Source organism: Glycine max, chromosome 11 (genome assembly GCF_000004515.6).
Source record: "Glycine max cultivar Williams 82 chromosome 11, Glycine_max_v4.0, whole genome shotgun sequence".
In the NCBI taxonomy this organism is placed as follows: domain Eukaryota; kingdom Viridiplantae; phylum Streptophyta; class Magnoliopsida; order Fabales; family Fabaceae; genus Glycine; species Glycine max.
The window spans coordinates 17,769,118-17,792,389 of NC_038247.2; the positions used below are offsets into that span (position 1 = coordinate 17,769,118).

Sequence of the window (23,272 nt, forward strand, 5' to 3'; positions counted from 1 at the left end):
GAAAATGAAGAAATAAAGCAAAATAAAACTAGAGTAAGAAAGGAAAAAATCTTAGCAATAAAACGCCAACATGTGGAATCCATAACCATGAAATTGAATATCCTAATTGGAACTCCTCACTAATTGACTCGACAGAAATAGTAATCCAACTTATTAAGGAGAAGAAAACAAAAAGAGAGACAAACACTTATCAATTATCATCATTATGTTTTCCCCTCATTGAAACATAGATGCTGCTACCTAGAGGCTATTTCCCACAAGTGAACATTTCCCACATAGATCAAGAAGGGAGAGGTTTTCTTTCCAATTCCAGGACCACATGCAACCCATTGGTGACCAAAATAAATTCAACAAGAGATTACGAATGCATGCTGTATAGCTTTTCCAATCCAATAAAGTGACAAGTTTTTATCACTCTAAGAAGCTGTAAAATCTCTCATTGGACCAAAAACTCAAGTTGCTATGAAAAAGGATAAAAGGCACACAAGAGTACAAGTACTAGAGTAATTCAATGCCACCCAAATACAATAACAAAAGAAAGCACTAATAAAAAAACTTGTTCAATAGCTGTGTACTAAAGATTCTAATAAAAAACATAGGCAGCAACAGCAGTGGTGGTTGTGCAGCATTGCATCAGAATGTAAGTAGCAGTCTTTCATTGTTTCCATTTGTTCTTGCAATAGCTTGACCTACAAAGGAGGGCCCCAAGAAGACCCTACATGGCCAATCAATAGCACAAATGGAACGAAACTTCACGTGTCACATGGACCAACATAGACCCCACCAATGTCATATCTCTCTCTTGAATGTATTCATACAACCCTGCAAGTCCTTCTCATTCAATTTAATGGCAGGAATACTCGATGTTTACACTCCGACAGTAATGGATTCACCACCACCACGACATAGTGAGGTAGACAGGAGCATTGGCATATCATAACTGCCCCAAGAGGCAGAGAAAAATATATGAATATGCAGTGACAAAAGGACTTGTTTTTTTTCTTTTTTCTATTTTTTCTAAATTCGGAAAAAATAGAGCATGCTTAAATTGGTTAATGATCAAAAAAATAGAAACATGTCTGTCCTTGATGGAAAGATGGGGGGGTTGTGGTAGGAACTGTTTGGAAAAGTGGCAAGATTTGTGAGATCTCTCTTTGGTGTCACTTTTTCCTCTTCAACTTGGCATAAGTATGATGGCTTCGGTTTCTCTTTTAAACAAACTCGCCCCAAAAGTGAGAAGAACCAAAAGGAATCCTTCCAAGAAATAACCATTCTTCATACGGATTCTCATAACTGAAAGGTTGACTCAACCACCTACAAACAAACTTCTATAAATTCTGCCCCTACCATCTCCTTCTTCACTTCATCCCTTACCCTTTTGTTTGTACTCACAAACCAAACCAAACCAAACAAACAAGCAAAGCCTACAATATGATGATTAAACTTCTCCACCACCCTTTAACCACCAACAAGTCTTCCTACAGAAAAATGAGATATCCGTCATTCAGCCTCCTTAGAGAACACAACATTCTGTTCATAAGGGGCTTCATGATCTTGTTCCTCAGCTGCATAACCATTCAGCTTAATTTCTGTATTTCCAGCACCCCTTCTTCTCTCAAAGCACTTCCCTTGGAGGGACACTTCAGTTTTGAAGAAGCTGACCTTAAACATGCAGCCAGTGACTTTGGCAACAGGTACCAATCTCACCCCATGGCAGTGCTGCATCCAAAATCAGTTTCTGACATTGCAAACACCATAAAGCATATCTGGAACTTGGGGCCAAGTTCTCAGCTCAGTGTTGCAGCTAGAGGCCATGGCCACTCACTCCAGGGGCAAGCACAGGCCCATGGAGGAGTTGTTATCAACATGGAATCACTCAGTGTCCCAGAAATGCAGGTGCATACAGGAGAATCATCTCCTTATGTTGATGTCTCAGGAGGGGAATTGTGGATAAACATCTTGCATGAGACACTAAGGTATGGATTTACACCAAGATCATGGACAGATTACTTACATCTCACAGTTGGTGGCACTTTGTCCAATGCTGGTGTAAGTGGCCAAGCATTTAGGCATGGTCCCCAGATAAGTAATGTTCAGAAGCTGGAGATTGTTACAGGTTGGTAACTTAGTGAAAAATCTTATGATATGGCAGATAAGAGCAACAAGGTCAAGGGTCTAAAGGGGAAAAACATACATATAAAACATGTTCTACATACAACAGCTACTATTTTGTCTCTTGTGAACTAATAATAATTCACTTGAAACTGACTTAATAACTTCCCATATATAATTAATTCCTTAGTAAACATTGTTTTGCTATGCTTTCTCTTGGATGAATGAAAATGATGGTCTATATAATAATGACTGCAGGAACTGGAGAAGTGGTAAACTGTTCTGAGGAGCAGAATGGTGAACTCTTTCACAGTGTACTTGGAGGGCTAGGTCAGTTTGGCATTATAACAAGAGCAAGAATATTCCTGGAACCAGCACCTGCCATGGTAATAATGCATCAAGGACAATAATAATATACCAGAAACAAGGTCCTATCAATTTTAATTAGTGGTATGCAATTAAGTACCGGTTGTGATCATGGAGTATTTCTGTTTTTGAACAGGTAAAATGGATCAGGGTGTTGTATGCAGATTTCACAGCATTCATTAGAGACCAAGAGAAATTAATATTTGCAGAAAAGGCCTTTGATTATGTTGAAGGATTTGTGATAATAAACAGAACTGGTCTGCTAAATAACTGGAGCTCATCCTTCAACCCACAAGACCCAGTTCAAGCTAGTGAGTTCAAGTCAGATGGAAGAACTCTCTTCTGCCTAGAATTGGCCAAATACTACAATCTTGAAGAAACCCTTCTAGTGAATCAGGTGAGGGACTAACTCCTTACACCTAAACCTAAAGTTTGATTTGATTTAATTATTTTTGCAAAATACAAAATCAAATAAATAATTATGATTAAATATGTTTAAGGTATCTTATAAATGATTCAATTTTTTTAATCCTTAATAATTTTTTTTGTTATTTTAAGTTTTGATATATTGAATTTTTTATTTTGAGTCTCTATTACTAATTAAGTGAGATATATCATCTTATAAATTGATCTTCTTAATATTATCGACACTTGATGGTAGAAATCAAACAAAAATTTTAATATATTGAAAACTCAAAACAACAAAAAAATTATTAAGAAATTAGAATATAATTCGTTCATTTACCATTTACATTAAATATATATTAAGTTAAATAATTACTTTATTATTACACAAAATCAAATTAAAACTAATTTAACTATCTCTCTCTCACTCACTTTGTTATGTTATATTTATTTTTTCTTTGCAGGAAGTTGAGAAACATTTGTCCCGCTTGAACTATATCCCATCAACACTTTTTCTAACGGAAGTCACATATGTAGACTTTCTAGACAGGGTGCATACCTCAGAGGTCAAGTTGCGTTCAAAAGGCTTGTGGGATGTTCCACACCCATGGCTCAATCTTTTTATACCCAAAACCAAAATACACCATTTCGCAGAGGTTGTCTTCGGGAACATCGTTAAAGAAACAAGCAACGGCCCTGTCCTTATCTACCCAGTAAATAAATCAAAGTAATGCTTGTTTTCTTCTTTCTTTCTTTTTTTTCCACCACCAATCTTTAACATAAATTAAAATTGAGTTTATTAGGCATGAAATCATTGATGAGTCTAATTATATTCTAATCAGAAATTATTATTATTATTTTTAAGATAGTTACAATGAAGGGTCAAATATATAGTCCTCTAATTAATTTATAAAAAACTAATAATTTTTGTTCCTCTTCACAGTAAAAATTATCTATGATTAATAGACAAAAATCATTATTTTTTTAAATTCAGAAACTAAATTTATTAAAGTTAAAATATAAATCAATTTTTACCGAAAGTATAATTAACTAAAAACATATTTTACACATGATAAATCTTTCACATAAGAAAATTTGTTACTAAATGATAATATAATGCCAGTACATGTCCTATTTATTAATGTTTTAATTTTATTTTATTTTTTGTGCAGATGGGACAACAGAACTTCTGTTGTTATTCCAGAGGAAGATATTTTCTACTTAGTGGCATTTCTTGCCTCTGCAGTCCCCTCTTCCAATGGTCCTGATGGCCTTGAGCACATTTTGAGTCGGAACAAAAAAATTTTAGAGTATTGTGAAAGAGCCAATCTTGGGGTAAAGCAATATTTGCCCCACTACTCTACACAGGAAGAATGGACGGCGCACTTTGGTTCCCAATGGGAGATTTTCAAGAAAAGAAAATCACTTTATGACCCTTTGGCTATACTTGCCCCTGGCCAAGGAATATTTCAAAAATCAATAACCTTCTCATGACGGTAGCCACGTTTTAGTAATGAGAAGAAAAAAAAGGCCCTTATGGCATACATATGTGAATATATTCCTGCATATGCATACTGTGTGTGTTGCACCAAGACAGCACAAGAGTTACTGGGTCAATACAAGAGAACAAAGGTTTCAAACGTGAATTATTATTATAGGGTTTCAAAAAATATACCAATATTATCAGTGCTAGAAACGAATGTATATATCAATTTTGCAAACAGCTCCTTATTTTGTTTTGTAATGTAGCCAATTTCAAGAACAAAAGTTATGTGCCCCTGCTACATAAATATTAAGACAACTAAAGCAAAAATCAATTCATCCATGTCATGGCTCTAAAATGCAGGACAGTCACCTGAAGCAGGGTCCATGGCATCACCCTGCAATAATTTTTTTGGCTTATCGCACTATGGTTTTACACTATTCATACACTGCTCATTAAAAAATTAAATAAATAAAAAAAACGCTATTCATACACCCAACCATTTGTTGCATAGGAAAGAGTAGAATTTTGGAGATTTTCTTTTTCATTATTTAAATAAGATGTTAGTGCAAATATCAACATAAGCAGAAAAACAAATTGTTTATAGGAATATAAAAGACGAATTGAACAATAGGGCCGAGTCACAGTCTCACAGACTAGGTCACTCTCTTTAAGATATTTCACAACTAGTTCTGCCTGAAGTGTGCAACAATTAACAACATCGTCGTTCCTGGAATAAAATAGCCTTCCAATATGAGTCAAAACCCTCTCTGTCCCACAAACTAACATCCACGTAAAATTCTAAATTACTCGGAAACTTAAAATGGTAAAGAGCATTACCTTTAATTTTTTTTCTATATTGTCTCGCATATTGATGCCTCTATATTTTTTTTCTCTCAATCATATACCTTTTAAAAAGTTTTTTTTTTTGTTTTAACTCTCTAGTTCATTAAGAAGAGGGCCTCTGATTAATTTGAAGTTCGACCGAGAGGTAAGTGAAACCTAACCAAGAATTGTTTCCGTCAAGTATCAAACTTGGGTAGTACCCGAACTATTTAACCTTAACTTCAACACATTCAACACTTCAATCACTTGATTGCCTTTAAAAAGGTTTGAAACGGTCCCTTTAACTAAGTCGTACCTCGGAGAAAGGAGACCTAGTCAAGAAGCATTCAAGTGTAAAGTGTAATATGTATCTCTAGGTCAAATGACGAGATATATATAGTGACTGTCAGACCTTAATTTCATCTGAGTATGATGTTTTTATCATTCACCTGTGATGTTTTGATCATTACTAACTAAATTATGGTGTTTGGCACCGGTTGCAGCACAAGGTCAAGGGATCGCTCAAGTTGATATTTGATTGTCAGATCCAAGAACAAAAACCACGAGGAAAGGGGGCAAAATGACCATTTTTTGGATGTTTCTAAGCTTGAGTTCGCTCAGGCCAACATCTAGCTCGCTTGGGCCATGGAATGCCTTCATCCTTAAGCAACCAGCTCACCTGGGCAAGCTTACCTTTAAGCCTAAGCAACTGGCTCACCTGGGAGAGCTCCAGCTCGCCTGGGCTAGCTTCCCTTGCCCCAAATGCCTTTTTCTATAAATAACCATGCAGGGGAAAAGGTTAAGGTGTTGGGGGAACTGAAGAAAACAGAGGGAAAACGCAAAAGGAAAAGGAGAAGAAGAAAAGTAAAGTCAAGGCGTTGCCGAATCGTGAGCGTAGATTATTTCTTTTGTTGTTTCTCTTGCTAGCCTTATGCCCTGTGCAACGATCAGTTAGTTTTGCTTAAGAGTTGAATGTAATCCATGTACCCTTATGGGTCCCTCTTGATGTTATATATGTAATCTTTTCTGCTCAAATATCACTTGAGATCGTTTCAAGATCCAACGTCTTAACAATTCTCTCCGCTTTTCAAAATTTAAAACGTCGTTTCAAGGTCCAACACCTTAACAACTCTTTATTCGCAATTAAAATAAATCTTTCAAAACCATAAAATCAATTTAACACACAAACATTCAGGCTTAAAGAACTACGTATGCCTGATTTCCCCATTGCACCTGAGGATACGTAAGAGCAAGGGAAACGCCCTCGTCGATTCGAAATAATAATAATAATAATAATAATAATAAATAATTTTGAAGTCACGTTTTGCACACTCGATTAAAGGCTGTCGTCTCTTGTGATGGACGCGTGTGGTGCTAATACCTTCCCTATGCGTAAACAACTCCCGAACCCTTTTTTTCAAAATTTGTAGACCTCTTTTTGGTTTTTCTAACATTTTCCTTAAATAAACGTTGGTGGCGACTCTCACTTGTTTTTTGTCTGTTTTCTTTCGTTGTCCCGTTGTGAGGTAGGTTGCAACAGATGACGACTCCACTAGGGAAATTGTTAGAGAGTTAAGCCACTTGATCATTGTGCAATTTTATCGTGACTTTTTCTTTATTTATGTTCCCTTTTCTCTTTTATCCTTATGTTATGCTCACGTTCATGATCATTTCATTCTGCTATAGTTCTTTTTGTGGTTTTTGCTTTAACCCCATTTCTTTTATCCTTTGTTTTGTTCATACTTGTATATAATCTTTTCCATGTTATTACCTCTTGGTGTGTATCTTTGTATCTATTACCTTCATAGTTAGAAATAATTTGTGCCATTGAATCCTGGGATAGATGACATGTGATGTGCTTGTTGTATTTACTAGGGAATTTTTTGTCTACTTGGCAGGTAGGGTTGGTTAATTCTTAGGTTGCTCCGTTCACACATGACACCTACACTTTTTGCACACACTTTGAGATATCAAGCCCTATACCTGGGTTTGTGTGAGCCATAGGGAGTGGAGGTCGATCTGTGGTCATGCTGGGTCCCCGACTCGCTTGATAATAGTGAAGCCTCATCTAGAGTTTTCCTCTTTTGGTGATGCATTGTCGCTGATAGTCCCTATCGCCATAGTGTATTACCTAAGAGGATGATATCTCTAGAGGCCGGTAAGGTTACATGAAAATACCCTTGGGAGTTGTCACTAGATAGTGGACTTTTGGATCCTTTCCATTAGGTTCCTGAATTAAGGACACAGAGCAAACTCACCATGCCTAGTTTCCTTGATCGCATCATGTATCTCTTCATGGCATCATAATGGACATATCATTACTGCATTTATCATTTATCATATTCATGCATTGCATTTGCGTAAGTCATTGCATTGTCATACATTATTCATTTAGCATGTTTTTGTTCAGCCAATTGCATACATTCTGTTATCATCGCTCGCATGTTGCATAATCCTTTCGTATAGTTGCTCATGTCTTGCATTCCCTTCTTTGTCACCAAAAGTCATAGGGAAGTGTGAAAGTACACCCCGTTTTTAGTTTCATGTGTTGGGTACCATGGTAATAACTATAAACAAACCTTGTTGGGGCTATACAATCCGTTCTCCCGAAAATGATTGAAATCACATGAACATGGTACCCAATGCATTGTTAACAAGAAAGGGTGGTCTTCCGGGTGTCTTGTGTCAGTTTGATAAATACATTTGTCATGCATAGCATAACTATGCCCTGATTGTTCATCATATCTCCTCTATGATAGGTTGTTGAAATATTGGCGATCAAGATTTCTATTTCTGCAAACATAGGATCGAACCAAGCACAGTCTTTTGAGAAGAGGATTTTATCAAGTCAAGGTCAAAGTATGGAAGTAACCAATTTGCAAAAGTTGGGGCAAAAGATAGGTCAAATTTACATAGCTTCTTTGACTATTTCCAACACATGATTGAGCTAATAACTCATAAAATTAGGAACCGTTGATGTTCCATGTTTTATTTCCAGTTGCACTTTGACTCTAACGAGATTTAATGAAAACTAGAGTTGATTCGACCCTATGTCCTGTGTAAAATTCGCAATACTTCATGCTTGCTTGTCTTTCCACTTTGATTGCATTGCTCATTGCATTCTTTCCTTGAAATCAGAATCATAATCATTGTAACCAAAAAGAAAGATCGCGCTTTATGGCACCTTACCAGACGCATGCCAAGGCCAGAATAATGAGTGAAATCAAAGAAGTATAGGAACAAATGAGGGCCGATATGGAGGCCATGAAGGAAAAAATGACAACAATGATGGAAGCAATGATGAGAGCATGAGGAAGATGATGGAGGATAACACTGCTACAGGTGTTGCTGCGAGTACTACTACTGAGATGGACCCGATTCACCCGGCCGGTTTTGATAAAGTGAATCGTCCAGTCTTAGATGTAGTAGGTCAAGGAGGCAAGGCAGGGAAAAATGCATGTGGGCCTCATCATGTTTAGGTTGAGAATATCAGCCCATTGTTGTATATGCCGCCCACTATTGTATACGCTTCTGGTGAGAATATCAACAATTTTGCACCCATACTCATTGAGAATAAATGACCCCAATCTGATCATGCACATGTCTCTCAACCCATGGGGGAAACACATGAAGTTCCCCAAGACCACACTTTGGCCGAGTTCAGGGTTTATCCAGGATACACCACTAAAAGGCAGACATTTTCTAGCATCCATGTGCTGAACACTCCTGAAATAGTACTTGAGAAGGAAAGGATTGAGCATATAGAGGAAAGGCTACAAGCCATTGAAGGAAGAGGAAATTATGCCTATGCTGACATGGTAGAGTTGTGCTTGGTATCCAACGTGGTTATTCCTCCAAAGTTCAAAGAGCCAAATTTTGATAAGTACAAGGGAACCACTTGCCCAAAGAATCACCTGAAAATGTATTGTAGGAAGATGGGGGCATATACGAAAGATGAAAAGTTGTTGATGCATTTCTTCCAAGAGAGTCTTGTTGGGGTAGCTATTACTTGGTATACCAACCTGGAACCTTCCTGGGTCCATTCCTGGAAGGACCTAATGGCTACCTTCATTAGGTAGCATCAATATAACTCTGATATGGCTCCAGATAGAATGCAAGTACAAAACATGTGCAAGAAAGACAATGAATCTTTCAAAGAATACGCTCAAAGGTGGAGAGATCTAGCAGCTCAAGTAACACCCCTGATGCATGAAGACATAGTAGTCTTTTGAAAGCATAAATGATTGAAAGCATTGAAGTCTTTGAAATGTAAATGAAGACATTGTAGTCTTTTGAAAGCGTAAATGACTGAAGACATTGAAGTCTTTGTAATGTAAATGACAGAGGACTTTGAGTCCTATGAAAGATAAAAGTGAGGACTTTGAGTCCTATGAAAGATAAAATCAAGGACTGTGAGTCCTATGAAAGATAAAAGCAAAGACTTTAAGTCCTGTGAAAGATAAAGGCAAGGACTTTGAGTCCTATGAAAGATAAAGGCGAGGACTTTGAGCCCCATGAAAGATAAAAGTGAGGACTTTGAGTCCTATGAAAGATAAAAGCAAGGACTTTAAGTCCTGTGAAAGATAAAGACGAGGACTTTGAGTTCTATGAAAGATAATGGCGAGGACTTGGAGTCCCATGAAATCATAAAGCAAAGGACGTTGAGTCCTATGAAACAAGCCAATAGGCACTAGTACCAAAGGGCTCAACCATATGAGAAAGCAAGAGGTTGACTCTTTGAGAGGGCCTCTCATCCTAAAATTAAAAAATAGGACATTAAATTTAGAAAATTGGTATATAAAGAGAAATCTATGCACTTATAGCCTAATATGAACATGATTTTTCGAATGCAGATGCATGCAACCTTCGTCTTGAAATGCTAGTAATGCAAAAGGTTTTAAATCATGAAAATTGGGTAATGCTCATGACATTCTTTCCTATTTTTGTGATTTTGATTTTGATTTAATTTTTTTTTCTTTTTTTTTCTTTTTGTGGAAAACATAGATTGATTGTCTCTTTCTGAAAGACGTGATAACTCATGAGACCTCGTCCTATCTTTTGGCAAATATCTTTGGGGACTTCCTCAGAGTGTATGTTTTGTTTGATTTAGTCACTTGACAATTTTGGAGTGACGACAATGGAGCCGTTTGACATTTAATCAATCAATCGAAATATTGATCCTAGGGTTTTCCCCTTTCTTTTTTTAAAACCTCAATTATTCTGCACAGCAAGAAAACATAAGGCTTTGGGATCGATCGTGCGCCCCATTGAAGGATGGTAATGGATTTTCACACTTTGGTATGTGACCAAGTGAAACTTTCCCGATTTAAGATCGTAGAGTGATGCCAAGGGTCTGTCGATCCTGCTGAAACTTGATGACATGGGTTGATCCCAAAAGAATTTATACAACAAAGGACACCCTTGGATTCAAAAGGAGTCCTAAGGGGTCTGCGTGACCGACTAACATCAGATGTACCCTACTATCACAATTGTCTTTGGGCATTTTCCTTGAGTTCCTGGTCGAATGAACCTTCTTCTCAAATGTGCAAGGGCAAAACCTCAAGGATTCTTTGTGTGTGTGTATATATATATATTCAACAATCACAAGTGTGTGCGGGGTCCATTCCAAAATCCAAACTTAAAAGAAAAATTAGTCATTCCTTGATTCACATGGGCTTTACTGGGCTTGTAACGTGGTCAGGGGTAAGAAGGCCACGAAAGAAAGGATCAGAGAGGCTCAAAGAGTGTTTAAGGGTTATATTGAGTCAAAACTTCGAGATCGTTGCTTGTACTTTTATTCATTTCAACTTTTGGGTTGGGCTCTACTCCTTTTGTCTTATACATTAATCCTTATTTCACTTTTGTAGCTTCCTTGTAAAATTTGGAGATCTTTTCTCTCTCCTTTTTTCTTCACTCTCCTTTGGCGGATTTTATTTTCTTTTTCTTTTCATTGTTGTCCAACTTCATGCATGTGTTGTTTGCATTGCTCAACAACAAGATTACTTCTAGGAATTGATTTAGAACATGTTATGAACTAAATAACATGCATGAATTAGACGCAAAATTCTAAAGATACGCTAAGAATGACAAGAATACATGAACAAATGTATCTAGAATTCAATCAACAAAATAAAAATTCAACACAAACTTAGAACATAATGTGGCAATTACTATGACTAAACATGACTCTAAGACAACATGGATTAAGTGATTTACAGTTAGATTTTTGTGTTTTTTTTTCTAATCAATATTTTGGAAGAAAATTTAGATCTAAAGGTTCAGCACAAGAATATTATGACTGAAAAATGATAGAACCTAAAATCAACACAAAAACATGATTCAAGAGTAGATCTATAAAATTTGAACCATAGAAATGCAAGAACAAGTGTAGATCTAAGATTTAATCGATTTTTTTTTTTTTTGAATCTACTCTAAACAGAACCAAATCACAAGACAATGGAGGATATACATATAGAATAAGATGAATAACAAGGAATTAAAGTGAATTGACTGAACAAAAAGATAGAGGAAGCAAAAGAACATCACCTAGATGAAGATGCTCTTGATACCACATGATGTAGCTCCATGTGGAGCTTGTAGGCCTTGGATCTTCTTCATCAATGGAGTCCTTTGCTTCTTGAAGATCATGGAAGCGGAATGGGGAAGGAAGAAAGATGATTGGAGACGCCACTTCGAGGAGAAGCTGAGTCAAGAAGAAGCTCATCACCATAGGAAGCCATGAATAAGAGCTTGAAGGAGGGAGAAGATGAGTGGAGGGAGAAAGAGAGAAGGTGATGCAATCCTACCCCACAAGGGCATTAGATAAAAGACTCCAAGTAGATTGGGCCAGAGATCCAAGGGAAGGCCCTAGGGTTCTCATTAGAATAGGTTTTTCCTTCGTTTGGGCCTTGTATTTTGGCCATTCTAGTAGTATAGGGTTTTAGCCTTGTATTTCAAGGCATTTTGAGTAGTCTTTGTGATGGAAGCTTGCTTGTGGGGCTTCTATGGAGGCTGGATCTTTGAGCTTTAATGGGGTCCTTTAATGGTGATTTTCCACCATGGAGATGCAGCGGAAGACAAAGGAAAAGAGGTGAGAGGAGGCGCCATCCATTAAGGAATAAGCCATGGAAGAAAGAGCTTCACCACCAAGATGAGCCTTGGATAAGAAGCTTGGAGATGATGCTTCAATGGAGGAAAAGAAAGAGAGAAGGAGGGAGCACGAAATTGAAGGAATAAAAGAGGGAGAGAAGTGGAACTTTGAAGTGTGTCTCATAAGACTTTCATTCATCAAAGTTACAACAAGTGTTACACATGCTTCTATTTATAGACTAGGTAGCTTCCTTGAGAAGCTTTCTTGAGAAAACTTCCTTGAGAAGCTTCTTTGAGAAAACTTCCTTGAGAAGCTAGAGCTTAGCTACACACACCCCTCTCATAACTAAGCTCACCTCCTTGAGAAGCTTCCTTAAGAAGATTCCTAAAGAAGCTAGAGCTTAGCTACACATACCTCTCTAATAGCTAAGCTCACCTCCTTGAGATGAGAAGCTAGAACTTAGCTACACACCCCTAATAATAGCTAAGCTCACCCCCATGACAAAAAACATGAAAATACAAAAAAAAAGTCCTTACAACAAAGACTACTCAAAATGCCCCGAAATACAAGGCTAAAACCCTATACTACTAGAATGGCCAAAATACAAGGCCCAACCGAAGGAAAAACCTATTCTAATATTTACAAAGATAAGCGGGCTCATACTTAGCCCATGGGCTCAAAATCTACCCTAAGGCTCATGAGAACCCTAGGGCCTTCCCTTGGATCTCTAGCCCAATCTACTTGGAGTCTTCTACCCAATGCCCTTGCGGGATAGGATTGCATCATTCCCTCCACCTTGGAAAGGATTTGACCTCAAATCCCGAGGTTCTTCATACTCTGGGCTCCTTCCCTCAACACCTGTAAAAAGAACAAAAACATATATATTAGTGGTGTTTGGTATGTTGAAGTAAGGTAAGGTCTGAAAACCCATTTCCTGGGCATCTTCCCATGAAAGAACAAGGTTTCTCACCAACTCAATGAGTGGTGCTACAAGTATAGAAAAATATGGGACAAACCTTTTGTAAAAGTTTGTTAAGTCATGGAAGCCCCAAATTTTTCTTATACTTGGTGGAGTGGGCCACTCAGGAATGACCTTTATTCTCTTAGGGTTCATGGGAACCCGTTGATTACTATTTGAAAAATTAAGAAAAGTAACGCAATTAAACATACCTTTTTCTGTATTTTCATATTGATTATTCCTACCAAAAAGTATGACAAACCTAAGGTGTCCCATATGAGTACCTAAGTTTGTATTGAAACTAAAAATAAGAACAAACCTACCTAATGGGTCCCTATGTACACACACCATGAACATGTTAGGTGTACGAGTGATTTTACAAAAGAGGGTTGCACCACTCAAAACATTCATCATACCACCTATTTTAGGGACTTGGTGCCTAATAATACCTATTTTGGGCACCAAAAAAGCACAAGGATTTAAGCTCTTGCGAACCAAACCCTCATCCAACAACTTCTTTACTTGAGGAATAAACCCAAGCCCAAGAGGTGTGGCAATGCTAGCAAGTGTCTTTTTACAAAAGAGAAAATGTGGAGGTTGTCTAAGAGGAAAAGTTTCTTTAATGTTTGTCTTTATTGTAAAATGAGATTCCTTCTTAGCTAACCTCTTGGAGGAGACACTTACCTCCTTACACTTCTCTTTAACCACTAATGGTTGTCCATCTTCTTGGGGGTAGATTTCTTCACTAGATTCTTCCCATTTTGCTTCTTCACTTTCACTAGAGGAAGGTGAAGTAGTAGCCTCATCTTGGCTACTATAAATGTCTTGGCCCCTCATAATCATGGTTTTTGTGGTGGGGCATTGAGAAGTAATGTGTCCTCTTCCAAGACATTTAAAGCACTTTATAGAGCTAGTTTTCTCTTGCATACTAGCCTTAGGGGCTTGCTTTTCTATTGCCTTCCCCTTATCATCTTTGGGCTTAGAAGGTGTCACCCCTAAGATGCCTTGACCTTGGTCTTTCTTTGGATAAGAGTGAGAGCCATAAGATTTTGAAGTAGACTTCTTTTTAAGTTGTTGCTCTACCCTTATTTCCCAATCTAAGTTAGCCTCTACATTGTCCTTCCCATGGAAGTATGAGAGGTTAATGTTAGCCTCTTGAGGCTTTCTTTCCTTTTCTCTTCTATGGGAGTGAGGTCTAAGATGTGACCTATGCCTTCCTTCGTAATAGTCACGAAGTTCTTCACTTAGGCTCTTGCAAGAGTTATGACTACTATAGGAGGCATGTTTTTCTCTTTTCATTTCTTTCATTATTTTTCTTCTTTCTTCCTCTCTTATTTTCTTTCTTTCATCTTGACTTATTTCTTCCACTCTTTTTTTTCCTTTTTCTTTTCTCTCTTGTTTTTCTTTCCATAACTTGAGGGAACTCAACTCATCTAAGATTCTAGATAAAGGGTCTTTATGACTAGTACCCTTGCCATTAACACTAGATGAATGATGACTCATGTTGGTTCCTAAGTAAAAATTGCCTAAAATTATTACACACAAATGGAAGTTTGGTAACCTATTGGAGGCTCCCAACACACTTCCAATGAAAGGCCTTTTTGTTACAAAAACTTGAAAGCAATGAAGGTAAGTAAATTGCAAATTACAAAATTACAAAACGGTCCTCAATTTTGGTGGTTGTTCTCTCTTTGGTGATTCACTCAATTTGGAGTGCTTCTTAGTCCAATAGCTCTTAAGGTGGTTGGCCCCTTACTTCTGGACTCAAATTCTTCAAGGGATGGCACCAATCCTCCTTCCAATTCCTATATGGCAACCCACAAACAAGGAAACAAAGAGACAAGCAATAACCAAAGACCAAAAAAAATAAAATGAAAGCTAAACCAATGGAGTTTTAACAAGACAATTTTTCAAGGATTATTCAACAATTAAAGCAATGAAAAGGACATAGAAGCAAGCTAGGACTCAAAGAGAAACTTAGAATGGCTCTAGAGTAGAGTAAAAAAAACTGAAAAAAAAAAGACTCAACAAAACTCTAGCTTTGGCACTTGTCTTCACACTAATTTTGAATTGAAATTTCCAATTATAGAATAAATTTTGAGCCAAACCAACAAGCACCCTTCCCTTTCACCTTTTTTTTCTGGATACTGATTTTCCTGCAAACTTGTGCGATTTTTCGTATTTTTTCCTTTAATCCAAATCAATTGTTTCTTTTTTTATAACTTTTTTCCAGATGTCTAGAAAATTCAGTAAAAATTTCAGCTCTAAATTCGAAGTAACCAATTCTCAGTAATTTTTACAATTTTGTATGTCCAAGCTGCCAGCACCAGCGATTTGTTTCTTTAAGCATGGTATATTGATTGCCTTGGACTTACTTTCAACCTTCCTATGTATGTTGAACTCACTAGGATTGTTTACCACAGTTTTAGGAGTTCAATATTCACTTAGGATCAACATTTCAGCCAGCAATTCAATCACCAAAACTCAAATTCACAATAGACACAATCATAAGGAAACCTAAAAGTTCAAGAAAAGGTTCACAATCAAAGACTCTCTAAGAATTTTGCATGAACATGTTAAGGACTAATTAACATGAAAGATTTGACTCAAATCAAATAATAGGCTAAAAGAATTTCATACACTCATGAACAAATGAGTTAGACAAAGAAACAAGAAAATAAAATTCAGCACAACATAAGAAATCTTATGTGACAAGTTTCATGACTAGACATGACTTCTATGACAAAACTACAATAGGTGAACAAGTCACTCTAGATTTTTGAGGTTTTCTTCTACTTTAATATTTTTGTAAGAATTTTATGGTTTAGGATTCAGCCACAAAAAATAACAAGAAAAAACTCAAAGGAACCTAAACTCAACACAATTCATGGTTCAAGAACAAGAACAAGAAATTTGAACCATAGAAAATCAAATCTAACTTCTATAGCAAGTTTAATCGGTGGAAAATCTAAAGAATCATGTTAACAACATTTAGAACAAGACATGTGAAGAGATACATGGAGAAAAATGAAGAAACAACAATGGAAGAGAAGGTAAAGAAAAAAAATAATGGAGGTTTAAGGAGCACCTACTTGAAGCTCTTGTGCTCTGATTACCACTTGATGGAAGCTTGCTTGTGGGGCTTCTATGGAGGCTGGATCTTTGAGCTTCAATGGGGTCCTTTAATGGTGATTTTCCACCATGGAGATGCAGCGGAAGACAAAGGAAAAGAGGTGAGAGGAGGCGCCATCCATTAAGGAATAAGCCATGGAAGAAGGAGCTTCACCACCAAGATGAGCCTTGGATAAGAAGCTTGGAGATGATGCTTCAATGGAGGAAAAGAAAGAGAGAAGGGGGGAGCACGAAATTGAAGGAATAAAAGAGGGAGAGAAGTGGAACTTTGAAGTGTGTCTCATAAGACTTTCATTCATCAAAGTTACAACAAGTGTTACACATGCTTCTATTTATAGACTAGGTAGCTTCCTTGAGAAGCTTTCTTGAGAAAACTTCCTTGAGAAGCTTCTTTGAGAAAACTTCCTTGAGAAGCTAGAGCTTAGCTACACACACCCCTCTCATAACTAAGCTCACCTCCTTGAGAAGCTTCCTTAAGAAGATTTCTAAAGAAGCTAGAGCTTAGCTACACATACCTCTCTAATAGCTAAGCTCACCTCCTTGAGATGAGAAGCTAGAACTTAGCTACACACCCCTAATAATAGCTAAGCTCACCCCCATGACAAAAAACATGAAAATACAAAAAAAAAGTCCTTACAACAAAGACTACTCAAAATGCCCCGAAATACAAGGCTAAAACCCTATACTACTAGAATGGCCAAAATACAAGGCCCAACCGAAGGAAAAACCTATTCTAATATTTACAAAGATAAGCGGGCTCATACTTAGCCCATGGGCTCGAAATCTACCCTAAGGCTCATGAGAACCCTAGGGCCTTCCCTTGGATCTCTAGCCCAATCTACTTGGAGTCTTTTACCCAATGCCCTTGCGGGATAGGATTGCATCACTTTGTAGTAGGGACTTTTTTGTTTTTTTCATGTATTTTGTCATGGGGGTGAGCTTAGCTATTATAGGGGGTGTGTAGCTAAGCTTTAGCTTCTCATCTCAAGGAGGTGAGCTTAGCTATTAGAAAGGTATGTGTAGCTAAGCTCTAGCTTCTTTAGGAATCTTCTTAAGGAAACTTTTCAAGGAGGTGAGCTTAGTTATGAGAGGGGTGTGTGTAGCTAAGCTCTAACTTCTCAAGGAAGTTTTCTCAAAGAAGCTTCTCAAGGAAGTTTTCTTAAGAAAGCTTCTCAAGGAAGCTACCTAGTCTATAAATAGAAGCATGTGTAACACTTGTTGTAACTTTGATGAATGAAAGTCTTATGAGACACACTTCAAAGTTCCACTTCTCTCCCTCTTTTATTCCTTCAATTTCGTGCTCCCCCTGCTCTCTTTCTTTTCCTCCATTAAAGCATCCTCTTCAAGCTTCCTATCCAAGGCAATTATTGGTGGTGAAGCTCCTCCTTCCGCTGCATCTCCATGGTGTAAAATCACCATTGAAGGACCTCATTGAAGCTCAAAGATCCAGCCTCCATAGAAGTCCCACAAGCAAGCTTCCATCAGAAGGAGCACGAAATTTAGTGCCTCTAAAGAAGTCTGAACTTCGAAGTTTAATTCTCAAATGATCAAAGTTGAAAAAATGCACACACATGACCTCTATTTATAGCCTAAGTTTCACACAAAATTGGAGGGAAATTTAAATTTCTATTCAAATTTCACTTGAATTTGAAATTGAATTTGTGGAGCCAAATTTTGGAGCCAAAATTTCACTAATTATGATTAGTGAATTTTAGCTATGGCTCAGCCCACTAATCCAAGATCAAGTCCAAGATTCTCCACTAAGTGTGTTTGGTGTCATGAGACATGTAAAGCATGAAGGATATGCAAAAAGTGTGACTATATGATGTGTCAATGGGGTGTAGGAAGCAAATGTCCACCTCCCCCTCTAAAATTTAATTGGATTGGGCTTCTCCCAATTCAATTACATTTATTTCTCAACACACACATCAAATATTCACTTAATGCATGTGAAATTACAAAACTATCCCTAATACAAAAACTAGTCTAGGTGCCCTAAAATACAAGAGCTGAAAAACCTTACATTTCTAGGGTACCCTACCTTCATTATGAAGCCCTAAATACAAGGCCCAAAAATAATGAAATCCTAATCTAATATGTACAAAGATAAGTGGGCTCATACTTAGCCCATGGGCCTAAAATCTACCCTAAGGCTCATAAGAACCTTAGGGCCTTTTCTTGCATCTCTGGCCCAATCTTCTTGGAGTCTTCTATCCAATGCCCTTGGGGGTAGGATTGCATCATGCCCCTCATTGCCCTAGTGTAGGGCTCTGAGGTATCTATTGTTGTCTTTTGTCGTGACCTTGCAGCAAGGGAAAAAAAAGAAAGAAACTGTGCAGGTTCTCGAAACTGAATCTTCAAGGACGAGAAATATTTAAAAGATTTTCAATTTAACAGATTAAGTCGAATGACTCTTGTTCTTGATGGCTCACCTTTCTCTCAAAAAGACAACTTTTAAGAATGATGGAATGAGGTCACATGAATGTTCGTACTTCTTATTTTTTATTTGAAACACACTCAACCAAACGTTTTTCTTGTTTTTTAGAGGAAAATGCAAGGCATGAGCAACTATGTGCACGATCATGCATGAGTGAACATAACATGTGAGGAAAGATCACATTCAGATCTTAAAAACAAAACTAACCGACGGTCGCACGAAGAACACAGAACAAGAAACAAAGTAAGGAAAGATCGTGGTTGCGATTCAGTAGCGCCTCGACCTCATTTTCTCTTCTTTCTTCTTCTTCTTTCCCTCTTCTCTCAATATCCTTCAATGCTAAACCTTGGAACCCCTTCCTCATCCCCCTTCATGCATATTTATAGCCAAAAATGGCATTTGGTGGACCAGCAGCTCGCCCAGGCGAGCTGAGACTTAGCCATGAAGTAGCTAGCTCGCCCAGGCGAGTTGGTTACTTAACATGGAAGTCTTTTGGTGGCCCAAGCGAGCAAGAGGCTAGCATGGGCGAGCTAGGGTCCAGGAAGCCCAATAAAAAGACCCTTTTGCCCTTCTTTTTTGGTATTTTTCGCATTCTTGATCAAAACACTGAATGATCATCTATTTTGCACTATAACTGGCGTTTAACACCGTAATTCGACTAGCAAGGATCAAAAGATCAACATTTGATAGCCCCCGGATGAAATTATGGTATGACAAGCTGTAAAGTATGATCGATGCGGGTTGGCTGAGATTTGAGGAGGAGAATCGCTTGTGAATTCTGATGTCGTCAAGCAATATTATGCATGATGCTTGGGGCAATTTGAAGGTGTCATACCCTAATTTCGTCCGGGGACCATCCGTTGTTGGGATGCGACCCTCGTTCGACCACTTCGAGGTACTTGGCACTCGTCGTTAGGCGATTCGTGAAGTTCCGTGACATGCCGAAAGTCAAGAGAAAGCATTGTCGCACAATCCGTGAAATTTCGTGACATGCCGGAAGTTAAAAGGAAGTGTTAGTGCGTAATCCGTAAAGTTCCGTAACATTCCGGAAGGCAAAAAGGGGATGATTACGTAATCCGTAAGGTTTCGTAACATTACGAAAAGAAAACAAGTGTCGTTACGAAATTCGTAAAGTTTCGTAACGTTACGGAAAAAGAATCAGCAAAAAAAAGGGCAAAGGGGGGTGTATTTAGTAAAATCCGTGAAGGTTTTCCTCCGTTATTCACCGTTCTTCATCCGTTCTTCATTCTTCAACGGGTAAGTTTCCAAATCGAGCTTTTCAATTCATTCTATGTACCCGTGGTGGTCCCCATTTGTTTTGTGTACATTTATTCTCGTTTCATTTACTTTCTGTACCCCCTTTTGACGTGCTTCAGTCATTTGCTTAAGTCATTTTCTCGCCTAAATCAAAAAAAAAAATTTCCACCGATCGTTTGAATTGTAATATCCGTTAATTTCGTTTAAAATGAAATCTGACCGTTCGGTCATGCCGTAACCACGTTGGAAACCAAAAAGAGGTAAAATAATAATATAATAATAAAAAATATCTTTTAGTAAAATAAATCAAAAAAATCAATCGGACATTTTCCTTTGGGATTTCTCTTTCTTAATCGAATCGATTAATAACCAAAGTGAAACTAAGGGCTAAAATCAACATGTAGCTTTATTACCTCTTTCAAAAATAAAGAGAACATTAAATGGTCCAATGCCTTAATGTCTTCTCTCTTTTTCAAAAGAATCGAAAGTTTGTTTAACGGTCCAACGCCTTAAATAACCTTTCATTCAACAAAAACATATCTTGCAAAAAGGATAAAAACAACTTAACCAAACATTTTGTTCACAAAGAACTACGTAGGTCTGATATCCTTATCGCAATTAAGGAATACGTAGGAGCAAGGGAAACACCCTCGTCGACCGCAAAAAGATAAAAAAAATATAAAAAGGAATAAAGACGTAAAAGGGAACCTAAAATTGAAGTCATGTTTGCACATTTAATTAAAGGTTGCCGTCTCTTGTGACGGACACGTGGGATGCTAATACCTTCCACGTGCGTAAACACAACTCCCGAACCTTTCACTTAAAGTTCGTAGATCACGTCTTTTCTGGTTTTTTCGACGTTTTCCTCAAATAAACGTTGGTGGCGACTCCGCGCGTACTCCTTTCTTGGAACACGCATCCCGCGAGTCACGCGTCGCCCTCCCGCCGAAGGGTAGGTTGCGACAGTTGGCGACTCCACTGGGGACAATTTTTAGAGAGTTAGGCCATTTAATCTTGTGCAATGTTTTATCATGACTTTCTCCTTTGTTGGTTTCCCTTTATTTGTCTTATGTTCTTGTGTATATAAACTCTTTGTTGCTTTTAGTGCGTTTTAAAATGTATGCATGAGGTAAATATTTATTCATTTGATGCACACAAACACCAACACTATTTGCACGCACGGTGAGTTGAAAAAGGGCCCTATACCCGGGTTCATGGGAACATAAGGAGTGGAGGTGAATCTGTGATCATGCTAGGTCTCCGACTTGCTTGATTACAGTGAACCCTCGTCTAGAGTTTTTCTCTTTGATGACATATTGTTGCTAGTAGTCCCTACTACTGCAATATGCTCTTCGAAGGGGATGATACCTCTAGAGACCATCAAGAGAGATACGACCACCTCGGGAATTATCACTAAAAGCCCTTTTAGCTCCCTCCCATATAGGTCCCTTAAATAGGGGCACGGAGCAAACACGCTGCGTGCCATTATTCACACTGCCATGCATAAAGTGTCATGCACCCTTTTTTGCTTATATTTGTTTGTGAATACTGTCGTACTATGTACATCCCCGTGTTGTACCTTTCGCATATGCATCATGCGTAGGTTCCGTCTTAATCCCCTCTCTTTGGCAAACCAACGGAGGGTCCGTGTCACCTTCTTAAATACATACGTCGGGCACTGTGGCGTTGTATCTAAGAAGGAGGCAATTTCCCGGGCTCCCGTGTTCATAAATTGCATCTGTATCATATGCATCTCTTCATGCATTCATCCATTCCACCCATGATAGATGTCGGGGTTTTTGATTAACACTAGATTTTGTTTCACTTTAGCAAATTAATGCGAATCAAGTTACTCCCGCATTTTATCTCTAGCATGCATTGTATGTTGGTCTCGTCCTTTGTCACGGGAAGCCGGAAGGTCCATATCACCTTCTTAACTGTACACGTAGGGCACTACGCCCCCAAATGTGCAAGTAAGAAGAGATAATTTTTTGGGCTCTCGTGTCCGTAAATGCATTCATATCATGCATCGCATAAACATATCTTCATGGCATCATAATGAACATATCGTTCCTGCATTTGTCTGTTATCATATTCCAGCATCACATTTTGCATGAGTCATTGCATCATCATGCATATGCGTTCAACATACTTTTTGTTCTACAAACTACATACCTTTTTCATGTTCGCTCACGCATGATCCTTGCATTTTCCTCTGCGAAACTAAAACGGAAGCATGAAAATTCATGATGCATTCTTAGTTGCATATATTCGGTACCATAAGCCAACCATGTTGGGATCATAAACCCGTTTCACTTAAAAACAAAATGAGTGAACATGGTACCTAATGCATGGTTAACTAGGAAATGATGTTTCTTTGGGCATCTCAATTTCATAATTACATTTTCCATGCATAGCTTAAAGTATGCCCGAGTCATTCATCCCTATGAAAGGTTGTTGAAGTATTGGCGATCAGAATTGTCATTCCTTGGATTATAGGGTTGAACTAAGCTCATGCTTTTTCGAAAAAAGTTCATCAAGTCAAGTTGAAGTATGGAAGTAACCATCTTGCAAAAATTGGGGCAAAAGATGAATCGAGTTACATCAGTGTTTCGTCTACTGCCAAACACATTTAGGACTATTGATATCCTTGTTACTTCCAGTTTCACCTTGACCAAGATGTCATGAACCATGTTGAAAAATCTAAATTGATTCAACCCCATGTCCAGCATAAAAATTTGCAATACTTCAACTTGCATCATTCACATACATCCATGTTTTTCATTGGTCGCATTGTTCATTACATTCTTTCCTTGAAAAAAGAAAAACGAACTTAATCATTGTTATAAAAAAGAAAAGAACATGCTTTACGGTGCCATTACCGAACCCGTGCTAGAGCTAGAGTAATGGGTAAAGTAGAAGAGGCGCAAGAGCAGATGAAGGCTGACATGGAGGCCATGAAAGAGCAAATGGCCACAATGATGGAGGCCATGATGAGCATGAAGAAGATAATGGAAGCCAATGCGGTTACAGTTTCCGCTATCAGCGTTATTGCTAAGGTGAACCCGATGCCCCCATCTGGCCTTAACCAAATGAATCATCCAACCTCAGATATGGTAGGCCAAGATTTGGGAAGTACGGGCGGCCCCCCATTATGCACAAATTCAAAACAAGCATACCTTCCCACCATATGGCTGGCCTCCCAAC

General features: G+C 38.0%; 1 protein-coding gene across 1 annotated transcript; it reads left to right on the forward strand.

Annotated features, from left to right (window-relative positions):
- The first annotated feature begins 450 nt into the window (after positions 1-450).
- Positions 451-4,650, forward strand: LOC100797430 (cytokinin dehydrogenase 6). Its single transcript, XM_003538173.5, has 5 exons — positions 451-2,116; positions 2,371-2,498; positions 2,615-2,875; positions 3,348-3,610; positions 4,056-4,650. The coding sequence occupies exons 1-5, from the start codon at positions 1,432-1,434 to the stop codon at positions 4,375-4,377; spliced, it is 1,659 nt and encodes a 552-aa protein (XP_003538221.1). The 5' UTR covers positions 451-1,431; the 3' UTR covers positions 4,378-4,650.
- The last annotated feature ends 18,622 nt before the right edge of the window (positions 4,651-23,272 follow it).